The sequence below is a fragment of the Manacus vitellinus genome, unplaced genomic scaffold (assembly GCF_001715985.3).
Source record: "Manacus vitellinus isolate BGI_N305 unplaced genomic scaffold, ASM171598v3 scaffold_46_pilon, whole genome shotgun sequence".
Classification (NCBI taxonomy): Eukaryota; Metazoa; Chordata; class Aves; order Passeriformes; family Pipridae; genus Manacus; species Manacus vitellinus.
Window position 1 is genome coordinate 4,786,224 of NW_021940578.1, and position 18,723 is coordinate 4,804,946.

Consider the following 18,723-nt stretch of genomic DNA (forward strand, 5'->3'; position numbering starts at 1 on the left):
CAGGATCAGGTTTCTCCTGTACAGCCCAAGTGTTGTTCTTGAATGGGCTTTGAGGATTCAAGAGCATCTCGTGTGGAAGTGGTGGATCAGTCACAAACTTTTCTGGCACAATGCTGCCACTGGCAGTGGTTTTCTGGTATTGCACGTGGTTCTCATCAAAGGCTTCACCAAGTGCTTTCAATGGGAAGGTTTTGATGTTGTTTGGGAAGCAGAATCGCTGTAACAGCAACAGGAGAGACAACAGGAACCTTCCGGGCCAGTAACCTGTGGTTTAACTTGGAAATGTCAAATGTTTTAGGAGCAATCCTAGAAGGGTCTGGAGAATTGTAATCCGGAAAAACACGAACTTGCAGTTGCCTCATGCCAAAAGAATGTTATTTTCCCTCCAGGCTTTTGTTTCTTCAAGTGTTTTGGAACAGCAGAAGGAATTGCTGACCGAGGGGTTCAGAGATAAACTGAAGCAGAGTCTGTAATGACTTGATCTAAAAATTCTCTTTTTAAGTGGTGGTTGTGCTTCAGTTTCCTTCTAAGAAGGAACAAATTGGTGGCTGGAGAGTCTCAATGAAAAAGGAGCATTTGAAGAAGATAGTTCTGTGTAAATTTTGCTGTGAGGTTCATGAGCAGTCAGAGCCTGTAATTATTGTGATTGAAGTGCAGTATCCTATTCTTCTGTGTAATAAAGAACATCTATGATTATGTCTGAATCCATCTGTCCCTGGGGGAGGGAAAATTCTATTATCTCTTAGTTTCAACTATTAAAAAAGAGTTGCATTGAATTATGTTACTATTGGTATTCTTTTTTGCATGTTTGGCCATAAATACTTCATGGCTGTAGAAATAGCAGACTAAGACCATGCTGCATGAGGCCAGAAATTCCAATCCTTTTCTAATCCCTGCCTTTTCTTTTCTCGGGTTAATTAATGTGAGTGAATAGATTAGTGTTTGCTGGTCAGATGCACAGAGAGACACAACTGCAGGAGGTTCTTGTTGCCTTTGAAAATCCATCTGTCCCTCAGCACGTTTCTCCGGTTCGGCGTCATGGAAACGCTTTCCTCCTTTTTGGGTTTTTCCTCCTTTTTGGGGTTTTTCCTCCTTTTTTGGGTTTCATCTCAGGTTTCAGTGTGGAAAACTTAGAAGGTTGTGTCAGGTGTGGTGCGATTTCCCTTTTTAGTAATGCCTTTAGACCTTGTTTTTCAGAGCAAACGGGACCATCTCCTCATGAACGTCAAGTGGTACTATCGCCAGTCGGAGGTCCCGGACTCTGTCTATCAGCACTTGGTCCAGGACAGGCACAACGAGAATGGTAAGTCAGGCTTTCCAGAGCCAGGCCTGCTTTGCCTTGCTCTCAGTTTGAAGTTTTACCAAAGCAAGAACACTTTTGCATAGGGGTGTGAAGCAATCCATCAGCTGGTGGTGTTTCTGCCCTGCCTGGTTTAACTCCTGTACCCACAGCTGTAATCAGATGCATTTCTGTGATGGATTAAACAGAGATAAGAGAAAACAAACCCAACACTGAATCTTTTGCAGGCTTTCTGTGCTAATAACTGAGTGAAGACCAAATTATCCAAAGGAATTGTGACTCTCTCCTGATTTTTGTGCAGAACTGGGTGTTTTCCATTCCTGCCCCTCACCCCCGTGAATATTGCAGGAAGGGATGGAACTGGAACACTCCCAGCTGCGTTTCCCCTTCTCTCTTTGCAAAAACAAGTGTGATCTTGGGTTTAACAGAAGCAGAAGAAACTTCAGTGTACATATCCCAGTGCCATTTATCTCTTGCCTCCAGGGAAGACATAACATTTGCTTCTGTTCTTACCAGGGAAGTTCCTCGAGGCAACTGTTCAAAATTCTGAAGATACTCCAAGGTGAACTGTGATGATAAAAGTTGATGATTGAAATATGGAACACAGCAACTTTTCTGGTGCCTGACAGTACAAAGTTGAGCACGAGTTCTCCTTTTAAAGGACATTCTGTGTGTGCTTTTTAGCAAAAGCCCCACAAATCTTAACGTTTCTCTTACTAATTTATTCGAAACTTCTGAGGATGAGATTACAGGCCCAGTGTCAGGCAGGGAGCAGTTTTGATAGCATGGCTGCTTTTTTATGCACTCCTGGGCGAGTGTTTTCGTGCTCCTCAAAGGGGTTATGAAGAAGTCATGGAAAAAGTTGTGTTGTGTTCCAGTTTTTTGTTAACACTCAGAATTTTCGGTGTTTCAACACGAATATCAATATTTACCTCAAAAGCCAGAGGACTAAGCAGTTAGTGCTGTCAAGATTCAGTTGAAGATTTGACATTAAATATGCAAAACAGCCCAAACCTTATCCTGGAAAAGTCAGTAACAATTTAATTTCCTTATGTCCTTCCACCTGAATTCGTTCCCCCTAGGAGTGAGTGACAGTTTCCAGTGGTCAGTGGATAAATGTGTCATCATTTTTCCTTAAAAGCTCTTTCCCTTCCAAAGATTTTTAGGTATGGCAAGGGAGAATTGATGTATAAGAATGGATATGCCATTCTTACACATTAATTCTCATATCCCATCCTTTACAGGCCACATTAACAGAGTGTTTGTCACCTTAATTAACCTGAGTGTGTTATCTGAGGACCATCCTCACACTTTGACCTGTAAAAACCACCTGCAGACCAGCTAACGAGTCGGGGGGTTGTGTTTGTGCTTTCTGGCAGACTCTGGACGAGAGCTGGTTATCACAGACCCCGTTATCAAGAACAGAGAGCTCTTCATTTCCGATTATGTGGACACTTACCACGCTGCTGCCCTCAGGTGAGACCCTGCGGGCTGAGGGGGGTGAGAGAACCCTCAGTGACACCAGAGGGGCTTTACTGGGTTTGTGTGGGGTCATTAACACCCAGCTCAGCCTTCTCCTCCTCTCCCGCGGTAATTAACTGGCGTTATCTGCTCTCAGTCAGCACCGAGCTGTAATTGTTCAGTTTTAATCTCGGTTAATCGATGTTGCTCAGAAGATATTGTTTGCCGGCGTTGCCAGCTGAGGTCATGGCTGGTTCCTGAGGCAGCGCTGCCCTTCCCTGCTCGGGGTTTGATTGCCCTGGTAACGGTGGCATCTCCTGCAGCCCGGACTGCCGGGGTGTCGCCCTGATTAAATTGTGTTAAAAGGCTTTTTCTCCCGGGCCCTTGTCATTGTCACAGCTCAGAGCTCTGCCTGCACACCCAGAGGGAGCTGTTCCTGCTCCCTGCCCTTCCCCGGGGGCTGCTGCTCTTGCTCACCCGGTGTTTGCTGGGCTGTCCGAGCTGAGGGGGACACGCCACCACTGCCAAGTGTTTTCGGAGAAAAACAGCCAGGCCTTATTTTTCAGCTGATTTTCAGCCTGCCAAACATGCCTGGATATTGTCAAAATGCAAATTGAATAATCTCCCTGCTAATAATGCTCAGATGGTGTTTCACCAGAGCCATCTGGAGACATTTTTGTGCTCAGAGTCACTTTGCTGAAGCCACTTTACTTCAAGACAAACTTAGCTCCTGTTCTATTGGGGGAGGAAGTCTTTGATTTATGTATTAGACTTCTTTTATAAACTCAGAGCATTCCAGGGGTGTGCTACAAGCTCGTGGAATTCCACAGTGCCTTTGCAGAGTTACAGGAGGTCGATTTGCAATATTAAATGAGCATTCCCAGAGAGCAGCTAGCAGGAGGTTGGCTGTCCTGATGGAACCAAGCTGGAAATCTGTCTGCTTCAACAGAGAGAAACTCAACTGTGTGTCTGGAATTTTCCCTGGGAGTATCTTACCTTCTCTTCTACATCCTTTCTGGTTTTTTATTTTATTTTTTTTTTTTTTCTTTTTAAAGAAAAGATAGAAATGGAAAGTTAAAAATGGAATTTACACGTATGGCAAACAAACTAGATAAATAACCTTCTCCCAGTGGACAAGTTGAACATCAGGATAATGGCACGTGGTGTTCTCAGTGAGAACGTGGAGTGGGCAGAGTGTGTCGTGATGCATGGAAGGTTAACATGAAATTCTAATTTATTATAATACCAGATGATTCCTCTGCCCTCTGCAAACAAATGGACACAGGATGAATTGATGACAGACTGGGAAATAAAACCAGTGATTGTAACTACCAATCCTCTGCTCCAACAGGTGGAAAAATTTAACTGGAGCAGAGTTGTAGCTCCCTGTGGAAGTGTGTAATAAAAATGATGTGCTTAATTTTACCTGTATGGATCTTTGTGGTGAGTGCAGCACTCCTTGTGTGAAATGCTGTGAACAAGATGTGCTGCTGCCACTGACACAGATAATGCAGCTTAGCTGGCAAATGCTTATTAACTGTCAGCTGAATTATTGAAAGGAAACTCGATCTCTTTCCCCAGAACGCTTTTAAAATGTGAATTTAATGCGAATTATCAAAACAAATCCCCCTTCTCGTTTTCTGTCGTTCTAAATGACTAAACCAGGAAACCAGCAGCAGCCACCGGGGAGAAAATGGGTGTCAGGGAGGAGTTTGGCCTTGAGTGTTTGTGTGGGATGGGTGTTCACACCTTGCTCATGTTCCATCAGAGCCTGGCACGGCCTTGGCAGTACCCAGGCTCTCTGTGCTTTGCCAGCAGGGCCATGCACTGGGAATTGGGCAATGCCAGGGGCAGTTCTGCAGGATCCCAGTATCGATTTTGGCTTCAAACAGCAGCACCTTTATTCCTCCTTCATCCTCCCAGGGGGTGTTTCCCTCACCTGCAGCAGGTGAAGTGTTGGAGAGCTCACCTTCCCAGGCAGTTCTTAGCTGGCTGTTGACTGGGAAAGCCTTTTTAAAGTGCTTTACCCTGAAAAGATTAGGAAGGGAAGCAAGTCCAGCATTTCAGCTTCCCCTGTGCAGTTGTTCAGGGATGCAGTTGTTCAAGGATGAGGTGTTTTCCCAGCTCTGCTGAGCAGCCTGGGCAAAATAATGATTATTGCAGGCAAAAATAATGATTCATCTCAGCGTCCTGGTGGCAAGAGCACTCCTCATTCCATTTGGACCAGGACTGGCAAACCTTTAACAGTGTTAAATAAGCTCCGTAGCAGCTTATTTATAACAGTGAATACTGTTCAGTAAATGCAAGGGAGAGGAGATGCTATCAGTCTGCAAAAGAGCCAAGTCTTGTGCTTTGGTTTATTGCCTCGACTCAGGTTTAGATAAAAAGCCCCAGCTCTGCCTCTCTGGCCCATTTGTCTCTGCCTGCTCCTGATCTGATTTACTGAGAGGCAGCAAAGTGGGATGTGCTGCTGCCAGAGCACGAGCAGCTGTGGAACATAAAGAGCCCAACAAACCCTCTAGGAAATGAGAAACAACTTCTTAGAGTCAGTCTGAATGCTCTTCTTAAAGATAATGACTTCATCAGCGAGCTGTATTAAAGAAATTATTAGCAATCTGTGGTGGAACAAGCTAATAAATCCTCAGGTCTCCTTTTTTCCCCCTTCATTTTTTTTAATATGTCTTTGTGTGTTTTACTCTCTTAGGTACAAAAGGAGAAGGGAGAAACTTCTGTCTGTTTGGAATTTGTATTGTTGGGATTGCAGACTTGCTAAAAACGGCACAGCTTTGCTTTTTGTTTGGAGCTTTTATTAAACTGTGGTTTTATTTAGCTTTCTAAATACAAAGCTGACTTCCCAGTCTGACTCCAACAATGTGAACAGTACAATTTTGGAAGATTGAAGTGTAATAAGACTGTAAAAACTTCGAAAATTAGATATTTTCAGGCTTGTATTTCTAGGTATTGTTCATTAGTCTGATTAAATTTGGGCTCCTTGGACTCTGTGCTGGCTAAAGGAGGATTAATGATTGTTTGGAGAACACCATCTGAGACACTGTAACTGGATTTCCTTCCCTTTCCACCGTGGGAAAGAATCCACATGGTTATTTGTTACAACAGGCTGGTATTTATGATGTTTTTGGACATTTATGAGAACGAGGATGCCTGTGGCTCATACACAGATTGCAGTGGCACTTAATTAAAATAGCTGTTATTCAAGCAAGAATTCTAATGCCATTTTCCCTCTCTCTTCCAGAGGGAAGTGCAACATCTCCCATTTCTCTGACATTTTTGCTGCTAGAGAGTTCAAAGCCAGAGTGGATTCATTTTTCTACATCCTGGGCTATAATCCAGAGACAAGGTAAGTGAAGTGGCTTTTAAAGGCAACTTTACCAGTGACCTGAGCTGGGGTTCAGTCAGAGGTTGGACTTGATGATCTTGGAGGTCTTTTGCAACCTTAATTCTGTGATTCTATGACAACTACTCAAGGGGAGAAAGGTTAAAAATCCAGTGTGATGCTGATTAAAGGGAATGCAAGGGAGAAGCTCCATTTTTCTGCTGTTTATATAGAAGAAAATAGGAGTAGAAAACAAAAGTTTTGCAGTAAATCCTGATGTCCAAGTGCATCTCTGGGTAAATAATGTGCTGCTTCAAAACAGCTTCTTAGAAATGTGGATTTTTATTTTTGTTTTAAAGGTTGCAGACTTCAGCAGGAGTTCTTTGCTGTCTCATTGGCTGAATGTACACCCCTGAAAATACTTTTTACAGTACATTTGCATCTCCTGGCAAGCAAAGTTAAAATTTAGACACTTTTAAGAAATCAAATTGGAAGTTTTTAAGTGTGGGAATTCCTGCTCTCGTGTATGAATTGTCATCCAGGGTCAGCAGCAATTCCTACTCGATGCTGTGCTGGCCTAGAGAACAAATTAGAGGTACAGAAAGAACTTCTCTTTGGGAGTCAGTACATATTTGAAGGTGTGTCCAGCTCTGTTATTTCCCAGCTCTTTCAGTCTGCCTGGGATTTGTCCAGCCAGGATTTCTCAGCTGTGTTTGGAGTGTACCTTTGTTGTTTTTTGGGTCCAAACCAGGACTTGTATTTTCTTCATTTATGGAATTTTCTAAACCCAGAGAACACCTTACAAACCCCAGCCTTGAGGAGCTGGTTGTGTAGGGGCATATTTTACTGGAGTAAAAGATGAATTATGTGGAACAAGGCCTGTGCCCACTGAAAGGTGCATTGTTCCTTTCAGTGCAGAACATAATTAGCTGTGGACCTTGATTTCTAGAGGTATTGTTTGAAGTGGGGATTAGATAGGCATATAAACAATAAATATTTGAATTGTTATGTGGTAGGTTTGCTGTTCTTAATGCAGATATGGATCTTTCTGCTTCAGGGCAGAGCCAACCACGACCTGCTTGCAGTTAGGAAGAAATTCCCTGGGTGGGCATATTATTATTATGTAATTGCCTATTTATGAGGCTGCCTGCACCTTATTCTGTAGTGTCTTCAACTGTCCTTAACCCTGAGACAGGGGCCTGGAGGAGTGTGAGTTTACTCTCAGTGTAAGTCTCCAGGAGGTCTCTTGGTGGTGCGTGGTGCTGAGCTCTGGGAACGGAATATTTTAAAATAAAACATGTTAAAATACGTTTGTAACATCGTTTGTAACAATGCAAGGCATTTGTGAGGTTTTCATGGTCCACCTCTGATATTCAGCACCATCCTTGCCCCCTGTGTTTGTCACTGTTCTTCAGTCTTGGAGTCGGGGTTGAATTCTAAGCGATGTGTTTGTATTAGTGTTTAATGGATGATTTCTCTTCTGAAATGCCGTTTATGTGAGCTGTCAGGGTAGTTTTAAACCCCCTTTCTGTGTAGAAGTAGCTGCTAATTCTTCCAGCTATTAGAAAATGACTGAGCCTGAAAAGATCAATACAATGACAAAGCTTAGCACTTAGTGATCAGCTAATTACTCAGCCTGGCCAGCTCTGAAAAGTAGCTTTTTCTTCATTTGGTTGCAGCCAGTTCTTTTTTTTTTATTTTTTCACTCAAGCACGTCAAGTCTGTATTTTGTCTTGGGATGGGGGAGGTTGAGAAAAAGGAGCCAAGTCAAGGTCGCTTGATTATTTTTGACCTGTGTGTTTGCTACTGTTTTACAATGCATGTGGCTTCGAGTTCCCAAGGCCAGATTTATTTTGCTTTTGGAAGGAAAAGTATTGTAAGACACGTTTCGGGATGAGCTGTTGGTGTTTGCCTTTAAAAAAAAAACAAAACCAAAAAAAAACCCCAAACATGAAACAACTTTGTCTTCAGGTTGGTTTGCTTTTCTAAGGTAGTGTTTTATTTCACACGGAGAGGGTGGAAAATGTTCTTGGTAGCCTGAAGTAACAGCGTGTTGTAGATGAGGTTCTGAACGAGTGTGAGCCCCTCAAGTGCCTCGTTGGAATGTGGGGCAGGAAACATCTCTGCCCCAACAATCCTGAGCTGTGGGCTGTGTGTGCAGAGCTGGAGTTCCTCTGGAGTGGTTTTGTGTTCAGCATAAACTCATAAACTTCCCCAGGTCTCTCAGATCCAGCTCAGCCTGGTGGGAATCTGCTTTCTGTGTTTTCACGTGTTTGCAGAGCAACTCAAACACATCCCAGACCTCAAAAACATCCCCAGTGCCCGTGGATGTGGAATAAGAGGCCTTTTTGTTGTTGGAGCACACAGAGCTCAAGGAAAGTTTGTTTTGTCCTTTTTTTGCTGTTTGAAAACTTGCTGGTTGTAGGTTTAGCTGGAGAAATATCAACTGTCATCCTGCTGTTGTTGCTGTTGTCTGGAACTGGTAAAACTGCATTTTGGGATAACTTTTCTTTGCAGTGAGTATCAGGCAGGGTTGTGGGTTTTTTTCCTCCAGATTTCGACAAAAGACTACTCCCAGTTTCAGTAATTCTCACATCACTAAAAAAAGTCTGATTGTGGAATAAAACCCTCAGCTAATCTTAAAGCCAGAGACTGAGTGTTAACACCTTGAATAGTGTTAATGAAGCCAGTCAGTAGAGCTGCAGTGTGTTCCTGGCTCTCCAGGGTGTGGGATGCATCCACTGAGCTCATCCTGCCAGCTGAGAAAGGAAATTCATTTTACGTGGAGTACTCGAAAATAATTAATTTCATGTCTCTTCAGAGAAGTGACTGCTCTGAACTGACTAATTCCACCAACATGGAATCCCACCACTGCTTCCAGGCCTTCCTTTTGTGCTCTGACATCCTGTATGGGCTTGGAGAAAGCTCTTGGAACTGTTACTGGGGGATGCAGATGTGCCAGATGCTGCTGGTCTGTGTGATGTGCTGGAGTAAATAAAGACAGTATAAAGTTTTGTCTGCCACTGACATCTGTAAATATACAGAATGAAAGGCTACTGAATTTTTTACTTGGAACTAGAAATAACCAGGTATTATTCTACAAACAGTTTTCATGGCCATGAATGCAAATTTCTCCTCCTCAATGCTGTTTTGTGTTGTACAACAAAATAATACCAAACATTTTGGAATACATGTTTTGGGAACTGTTTGTCTGTGGTTTTATTGCACAACGTTTGCTTTTCCTTTATTTTTAATCCTTTGGAGTGTTCTTGGTGGGTGGTGACGTGAGTTAAATGAGTAGTGGGGTGTCTGAGAGGAGTGTCCCCAAGAGTGACATTGAAGGGGACTTTGTTCCTTCTTGTTCTTCATGTTACATTCTCTGGACAGGGATTTCTGTTTAAAGTCAGAATTAAGACCCTCTTTTTCCTTTATTATTTTTCCCTCCTTTCAGTGGGAAGCAGAGTGGGTGTTGTACAAGTTTCAGGTCTAGGAACAGGTGGCAAGAGTGTGTATTCTTCCAGGAAGCTGTGGAACTGTGTCAGTGGGATTTTCAGAGCTCCCTCTTCATGTTGCCCCTGTTTAGAAAAAATCTGTAGTTGAATGATCCATTGATATGTGCAACCCAAATGGGAGCAGAGGCCAGGGAGAGCTGCAGAGCTGGGGTTTGCTGTCATCTTGTCTGCTGAATGTTTAGCAGTCAGAATATTTTGATTGTAAGCACATAACAGTGCCTGGGGCAGCGCTAGAGAAATGATCATTATGGGTTTTAAATGTATCCATCCTTATGGCTCAAATCAGAGTTCTTGTTATGCTCATACTTAGTACAGCACTGACAGTTTCTGCTGTGCTTTGTTTAGATGAGACAATTCCTACAGCGAGTTGCAAGTCCAATTTTTTTTTTTTTAATAAGTTTAACAGTTTTAAACACAACCATGAATCCTCCTGATGGGAGAAACTGGGGCCTATCTGCATGATGTGCCCGTGTGATGTGGAACAGATGGTTTCTGTAGGTCCTACTGAATTACAGCAAAGTTGGTTTGTGTCACTTGTCTAATAGTGCTCAGAAGGAATTATGGAAGGTGCTGGTTACCCTCACTTTGTATCAGTTGATATTGTTGTGTTGAAGTACCTTGCAGTTGATCCCTTTTAAACAAACAGACAAAAAAACCCTCCCAAAAACTGTGTTTAGAGAAATGGATTAGTAACTTCCTTGGGTTTTTCTCTCTGGCTGATACAAGATTTACTGCTGTCACTGTGACATTATTTCCATGTGTCCATATCTCAATTTATCCCTGAGCCAAGGGGAGCATAAAGCAGAGAGTTTGTTCTCAAGTTCACATGAATTTGAGGGGTCAAAAACCTTAATTGGAACAACAGCAGCAAAAAAATTCAGGAATATATTTCTGCTGTAATTGAAGACTGGATACATTTGGCCTTACAATTGTAATTACTTAAATCAATCAGCTGGTACAGACTGGGCAGCATATTTGGAGTAGTTGTCTTTTTCTGGTCAGATGGTCTCATTCTGAATGTAATATTATAACAGAAGTGAGTTGATGGTGAGTTTATTTTTTTTTTTTAAAACTTTATAAAACTTTATCGTGTTTCTGGAAGTTTTAAATCCATAACCTCGTATAGCTTTAGTATTTAAAAAAAGAAACCCAAACCAACCATAGGAACTTTGATTGTGTTAGTTTTGAATTTTTTTACAAGCATGAGCCAGGCTCCTCTATCCTGTATCTTAGGAAATGGCACTGGATAATTTCAGCAGAGCCACAGTAGCTGGAACATTTCATTTACTGAACATTTAAATTATTATGGCACATTGATTGAAGGAGCCAAACTGTTGGTGAAGGTTCTCAAGAAGGGGGTGGGAGGCAACACAACAAGAAAGTTGTGTATCCACCCATGTTATAACAAATTTTTCTCACTGGATTGTTGTAAGAGAGGAAATCAGGGATTGTTTTGTGGCCTGATCTGTTCTGTTTAATGTGTTTGTCTGTCAAAATTCAAAATCTGAGAAACTTTTTGCCCTTCTTTAGCCTCGTGGTAGCTTCAGGCATCTCAGGTGCCTAAAAACAGAGGCGAGAATCCTAATTAAATCATTGTGTGTGTGCTCCAGGGGAAGGGATGTCACCTTCATGTAAATGGGCACCAAAGAATCTGTTCGAAAATCACATTAATATAAACAGGAAGGCCAAAATTGAAGGGTGAGCCAAGAAGTCAAGCCTGGCTCCTCTTGGGTTCACAATGTGTTCACCTGTGTAAATGACCTAATAATATCCCTTAAACTGCTCCCATACATTGCAGGTAGAACATTTTGTGTTCACAATAAATGGACTAATATCCCTTAAATGCTCTCATACACTGAAGGTAAAACATGTTGTGTTCACACGTGGCTGTAAATGAACTAATATCCCTTAAATGCTCTCATACACTGCAGGTAAAATAAGTTCATTTAGCTTGTAAATGAACTGATATCCCTTAAATTTTATCATACATTGCAGGTAGAACATGTGTTCACACGTGCTCATATATGAACTGATATCCCTTAAATGCTCTCATACGTTCCAGGTAAAATATGTTCATTTAGCTCGTAAATGAAATGATATTCCTTAGATTTTCTCATACACTGCAGGTAAAATAAGTTCATTTAGGTTGTAATGAACTGACATCCCTTAAATGCCCTCACACACTGCAGGTAGAACATGTTGTGTTCACACGTGTTCATATATGAACTAATATCCCTTAAATGCTGTCATACATTGCAGTAAAATATGTTCATTTAGCTGATAAATGAAATGCTATTCCTTAATTTTCTCATACTTTGCAGGTAAAATAAGTTCATTTAGGTTGTAATGAACTGACATCCCTTAAATGCCCTCACACACTGCAGGTAGAACATGTTGTGTTCAAAAGTGCTCATATATGAACTAATATCCCTTAAATGCTATTGCAGGTAAAATATGTTCATTTAGCTCGTAAATGAAATTATATTCCTTAGATTTTCTCATACACTGCAGGTAAAATAAGTTCATTTAGGTTGTAAATGAACTGGCATCCCTTAAATGCCCTCACACACGGAACACGGGTATCTTGTGAATCAGCCGCTCCGTTTTCCAGCACATAAACTGCACGTGAAAACGTGACGCTTCTCCTTTTGCATCCGAGCCTTTTAATTTCGAAAAGCTGATGACGACCTAGTGTAAGAAAGAAAGAAAGAAAGAAAAAATAATAATAAGAAAGAGGCTTCCAGGAGCGCGTTTGGTTCCGCCTCGGGGAGCGCGGGCGAAGCCGCCGCGGGGGCCGGGGCGGGATCTCCGGCGTTGGCCGTGAGGGATCCCCCAGGCAAGGCCCCACTTCCCTGCACACCAGCTTGGCGTGTGTGTGTGTGTGTGTGTCTGTATCTGTGTGTGTGTGCGGTGTGTGAGCGGCTCTGCCGAGCGCTCCGAGCTTTATTTACGGAAACAGCGCGCTGGGATTGATCGCGCCGAGCGCCCGGGCGCGCTGAGGGAGGGTCACAGCACATGCTCAGTGCCGGCAGTCCGAGGGCGAAGTTTCTGCGTTCTGCGTGCGGGCTTAGGTCACAGCACAAGCTCAGTGAAAGCTCGCCGAGGTCTCTCAGCCTGCATGTTGCCTCCATTTTGAGTTGGTAGAGTGGAAAAGGCAGAGTTTTTAGCTGTTAACTAGGGGGCTCGGGGATACATCCGAACCCGCAGGCGCCTGTCATAGTCATGGATGATCCATTCAGCCCCTGCAGGTAGGCGACATCACTCCGGCCTCCCCGAAACAGTGGTGATTTTTGCGGTTGTTTGTGACTTTCTGCAATGTTTATGAAAATCATTCCATTGCTGTTGCATGTTCCTCAGAGCCTTGCGATAAATCTCAGCAGCGTTGCTCGCACGGTGCATGAGGGCACTGCCAGGGGGTCCGAGGGGGGCATGGACTGAAACGCTGGAGCTGTGGGGGCTTATTTTTTGGCGTTTGTTTGGTTTTTTTTCCTCCCCTTCTCCTCGTGGTGCAGTTGGGATTTCGGTGGTGCTGTCTGCATGCCGGGTCTGGAGGGAGCTGCAGAGGCTCTCCCCGCAGCCGCAGCGCTGCCGGAGGAGCGGGGATTAGGGAATGTTTGGGCCTGTTTTGGCTGCTGTCAGAGGAGGGTCGTGGATCAGCAGCACAATCCATTGGTCGCTCCCAGGATGGGTGGTTCTCCCGGTGATGGAGGGGCAGCGATCCCGCTGACACTTGCTCAGGTGTATTCAGGAGCAGTGCCCAGCCTGGGTCTCTTTGCCTGGCAGTCACATGCAGGTGACACTTGTGCATCTAAATTGCAGCAATATCGCCTCGAGCACTGAGGAGCTTGTGCTGTGTCAGGGAGCAGAGCCGTGTCAGCAGCACCCACGGTGGTTTATCAGGCTGGCAAAACCCCTTTTGAGGCTGGTCAGAATAAAATGTAAGGCTTGGGCTCTGGTCCTAACTGGCTCTGAGGTCCTTGTGGGGCAGCCATCACTGTCACTGCTAAATATAGATGGGTTTGAGAGGACTTGGGTGTGTTGGTGGGAGTAAACATGATTCTGCAGCGTGTTCAGGAGTGTCTGAACAAAACAGGGCTGTCCTGTTGAGATCCTCTGTCAGCCCCTTGCCCTGCAGAACTGACCTCACCCTGCAGGGGCTGGTGCTGAGGGGAAATCCTTCAACCAGGGCAGCTCGTTTGGGAGTTACTGGAGTGTGTGGATTTAAAGGTGGCAGGAGTGTTTGTGCTGCTCACAGTGACATCCCTGCAGTTGGAGAGCTTAAGGCTGGTTGGCCTTTAGCCTTGCACACCTTGTCACTCACCTGCACAGTGTGTGTCACTGGGGGGAGAGACTTTTCACATGGGCAGGGGGTGACAGGACAAGGGAGAACAATTTTAAACTAACAGAGCAGAGATTTAGAATAGATATTAGGCAGAAATTCTTCCCTGTGAGGGTGGGCAGGCCCTGGCACAGGTCGTCCAGAGAAGCTGTGGCTGCCCCATCCCTGGGAGTGTTCAAGGCCAGGTTGGATGGACCTTGGAGCAACCTGGGCTAGTGGAAGGTGTCCCTGCCAATGGCAGGGGGTGGAACTGGATGAACTTTAAGGTCTCTTCCAACCAGAACCATTCTATGATTCTTGTCAGAAGCTGAGGAATGAATGATGAATAAGCCAGCAGAATTTTGCCCACGTTAGTGCCATGTCCATATCTGTATTGTATCCCAAGTTTCATTCCCTTTTCCATTTCCTTTTCTACCTGTAGAGCATAAAAAAATCAAGAACTCCTAGTTAATGTGGGTCACTGGTCACTTTTGCCACTGGTGAAGCAAAGCCCTGCTAATGATGACAGAGCCCAATTCCCTTGAATTCAACCTGGCTGGATCCCTTCATAGTTTAAAGAGGCCTAAGCTTTGGAAACATTCTTATTCCTAATAAAGGAGCTACTGGAATACAGGCAGGAATATGACAGTGCTCTGCAGGGATACAGGGATATGGCACTTGTGTCCTGAACATTTGTTCTAATGTTGACTTAAAAGCAGAAGAGAATGCATTGAGGTATGGGAAGGGTATGAAGCAGTCTCCTTTCTGCTGCTTTTCAGTGGCAATTTGTGCCTGCATTTAAGAAAAGTTTGAGAATAATGCCAGTTCTAAGCTTAAAATGATCATTTGGTCATGCTTATTTTTAAAAACTTTGAGATTGATTTACAATAGCACAGGTGGAATAAGTACCTCTAGGTTATAACAGCCACAAAATCTGATTGTTAAGCAGGACCGTTACATTTGGCAAAACAAATACAGCTGGAATAACATGCCAAATGTGTCATTCTTCACTGATCACTTGCACAAGAACTTGTGGATGTGATGTTGGATATTTTGGCTCCCAGACCTCCCCTTTGCAGGATGCCTCAGGTGCCTGTGCCCTGATGTGGAATCAGATGGTTCCTGCCTCTAGCAAGTGTATGGATATTTGTATTCCCTGTGGCAATGCTCCTCTCACAGCAGACCTTCAGTGCTTTTGAGATCTCAATTCTTCCTTTCCATGTGTTTCAACACAAATGTCTGTCACCTGTGTTACCACCTGTGGGGTTGGAGTTTATAACCAAAGCAGCTCCTGAGGTCTGTGTGTAGTACAGGACCTGTTTTTTTAAAAGAAAAGGCAACAGCACAGAGAAAAACCCAACCTCCTTCTCCCCCCACCTTAAAGAAAACCTCTAAAGCCCACAACCTTCCCCCAGAAAAGCCAAACCAAGAAAACTCTTGGTGTGAGGAGGACTAAGGCTGTGTGATATGAGCAGTCTTGGTACTGGCAAGATCTTTAGTGCCCTGAAAAGCCTCTTTCCTCCCTGGTCAGCCTGGGCTGTGCTCCAGGTGGTGAATTTTAGGTGAATTTTAGGCTGGCTGGATGCCCAGAGGATTCTCCCCACTTCAGGGGTTACTGGTGGGTGTTCTGGTGACTTACAGTGCCATTCCAAAGAGCTGTTGGAAGTCACAAATATATCATGGGAAGTGCTTGTTTATTGTCCTTTGGGTGAAGAAGCAATGGCCCAGTATTTGATGGTTTCTTCCCTTCCTTCTGCCTTCATTTTAGCTTTTTTCAAGGCATAAATCACTCAGATCACCTCTTCCCCCTGCCTTCCAATTCTTCAGGCTGCAGTTTGTTTTAATCAGAGCTTTGCATCTCCAGGTGTGTGGCAGAACCAGGGATATCTTCAAGCTTCCTTTATGCTTCACATCCTTCTCACCTTGTTCTTTCTCCCTGTGTCTGCTGTTCAAGGAGCTGGAGGTTTGTGTTGTTCAAGCAGGAGCCCAAATGGGGGATCATTGCCTGGGACCTGAGGAAGCTTTATGGAAAAATTACCTGCTAAGGTTGCTGCCCCATTCCACTGTCCTGCCCAGAAACTGAGACTATGATAAAAAAAAATGGTGCCACTGTGGTATTTGTTCTGTTTTAATGGTGCATATTTACTCTGGAAGTGTAAAGGTACTGCCTGGCTATTCTAGAAACTGTGCAGGATAAAGACTTAAAGCAACATCATTCCATGGTGAATTCATTTACATGTTTCCTTATCAGTGTAAGTGTTACTTTTGAATTAGTAACATTCTGGTTCTTTTAAAATCCCGTGTAACCAGATAAAGACCTTTGCACTGTGCAGCTTTGCATCACAACCATGCAAGTTTCCACTATATGATTTTTCTTTTTGAACTTATGATCAAAATACTGATGTGTTCCTTATTGAAAGGTGAACAAATATTGGAAAACAAGTCTTAGAGAGGTGATCAATGAAATCTGCCAGCAAATATCACCCACCCAGGTAATTCCAGTGTGCAGAGAACACTTGTTTCCTCTGCAGGAACTTGTCTCAGCTGAATTATGGTCCCTTCCATCCTACCTTTTGAGTGGAGCACAGTGCTGAGGACTCTCTATAGGCTTTTTTTTCCCCCCTCCTATTTAAACATGAAAAATAACGTTATCTTGAAAAGAGCTTTTCCTGTCTGACTCAAACTTGGGCAACTACTTCCTTCTGCAAACAGCAGCACGGGGCAGGACAGCCCCCAGCTTCCTGCAGGTTGTGGCTCTGCAGTCAGGGAGCAGGTCTGAGCCTGCACTCAGCATCCAAGTGTTGGGACATGTTTGTTCATTCCTGCTTGACATTGAGCAATCACTGAAAACGTTCCCTTATAAGTTCATTTGCCTGAAATACAGGGTGGATATTTCACTCAGAACATAAAAGTGCTCCTGCGTTTTTTATTTATTTTTTTTTTTAATTATGACCCGCTGTCACAACAGGTTTTAAATGAAACTTCAGCTTAAGAGGGGCTGACCAGGATATTTTTTGAGGGTTAAGACATTTTTTTCTATGAAATGGATTTTAAAATCTTGCTTAAAAAAAAAGGTTTAAGGGCCAAGTGCAAGCTGGACAGGTGAAAATCAGGGAGCTTGTTATTCTTAGATATTTAACTCAGGTATTTGTGGTAGTTGTGGGATTTTTTTGGTTAAAGGTTGAGTGCCCTGAGCCTGCCTGTCCCTTTTGTAGTGTATGAACATGATGTGCATAAGATAATCTTAGGTCAAAACTGGGGCTCCAGTTGGCTCAGTCTCCTGTGTCCCAACAGTGACCATAAGCAGATGCTCTTCCCTGCAATGCCAATCACCTTCAGCTCCTGATAAACTATTTTTTAATCAGCTGAAGTTGGAGCGGAGTAATTTTTGTTCTCGCCCGTTTTTGTCCCTCTGGAGATGGAACAAAATGATCCTTGCCAGATGTTTTTAGAACTGCCTCTGAAGAGCAGGGTTTCTTCGTCTTGGGTATTGGATTATATGAATTAAAGGATTTAAAAAAAACCCCAAAACTTTCCTTGAGACTTTTGTTTTCCTAACTACTTGAGATTTGTATTAATTTTACCAAAATCACAAATATCTAGGAATTGCCTCACGCTCTCAGTTGATGTAACTGATTATGTGGCCAGTAATAATTTGGTTACATCTCTGCTAAGTGTATAATTGCAGTATATAATCTATTATGTCTATAATGCACATGGTTTTATTTAGTAAAGCCATTGAGTTTCATAAATAACCCCAAGTCTCATCAGATTCATTGTTCAGTGCTAGAGCTTGTTATTGCTTATTAAAAACAAGCAAACAGCCCCACCCCCTGCACATTCTGCCTTTGAGCTGTGTCTTTTCTCTTTTAATCTTTGGTCATATAAAATTAATGACCTCTTCCAGCTGGTGTTGCACACTTCCTTAGCTGACAACGTGTCCTCCCCTGGGGATGGCTCAGTGCACAGGAATCACTGTCTTGGTGGTCCTGGGCTCAATTCCAAGAGCCCTGACCCTCCTCCAGCTGGATTCTGGGGTGGGGAGAGCTGCTCCAGGCTGATAAAGCTCCCAGTTTAATGGTTGAAACTTCTTTTGTGCTGTGAAGTTGGTGTTGGTGACCCGCCCGTGTCGCACCAGGCCGCCGCTTTTAGCAAGTTGGTTTTCCAAACTTTTCTTTCTGGAGAGCTTCAAAGAGATTCAGAAACACTGTTGGAGAGGAGGTTTGTGGCTGAGCCGTTTGGCCAGTTCAAAATCCTTCTTCTGTGGAAGCATCCCTCTAATTTAATTAGGGCTCACCTCATTGCACAGACTCAGGAGTGATTATGCCCCGAGTGGTTCAGTGGGTAGCACAGAACTCTGGCCCGTGTGTGCTGTTTGGGTTGTGGGGTTTTGTTTGGGTATTTTGTTGTGGGTTGTTTTGTTTTTTTTTTAAACTTAATGGTATCACTGAGTTCTTTTTGAGGTTTGAGCTGTTGCTGGCTGGTGGCAGATGTTTGAGAGCCAGTGGTGGAGAGCACTGAGTGCGTGGTGGCCACAGCAGAGGGACATTAAACCGTGTCTGCTGCTGGCTGTAATGAAGGGAAGAAGAACAGAGTGGGTTCAGTGTGATGCTGCAGCAGTGCCACCTCCCTCAGCCCCTTCTCAGGCATGCAAGTCACTTCAAAAACGTGCAATTACTGCCTAGCATGTCTCCTGCTGAACCCTGGCAGTAAAAAGGGAGTGATGAAAGCAGCAGTGGCACCGTTCCGAAGGTTCCACCTCGGACACGCCATCCCTGACCCCGAAGGTCCCCCTCGT

General features: G+C 43.8%; 1 protein-coding gene across 1 annotated transcript in view; it reads left to right on the plus strand.

Moving 5' to 3' along the window:
• Positions 1-18,723, plus strand: part of RERE (arginine-glutamic acid dipeptide repeats) — a 166,793-nt gene that overhangs the window by 65,929 nt on the left and 82,141 nt on the right. The window contains exons 4-6 of the mRNA XM_029962400.1: positions 1,198-1,303; positions 2,680-2,776; positions 6,015-6,119. Of these exons, the coding sequence (XP_029818260.1) occupies positions 1,198-1,303; positions 2,680-2,776; positions 6,015-6,119 (308 nt within the window). The remainder of the gene's footprint in view (positions 1-1,197; positions 1,304-2,679; positions 2,777-6,014; positions 6,120-18,723) is intronic.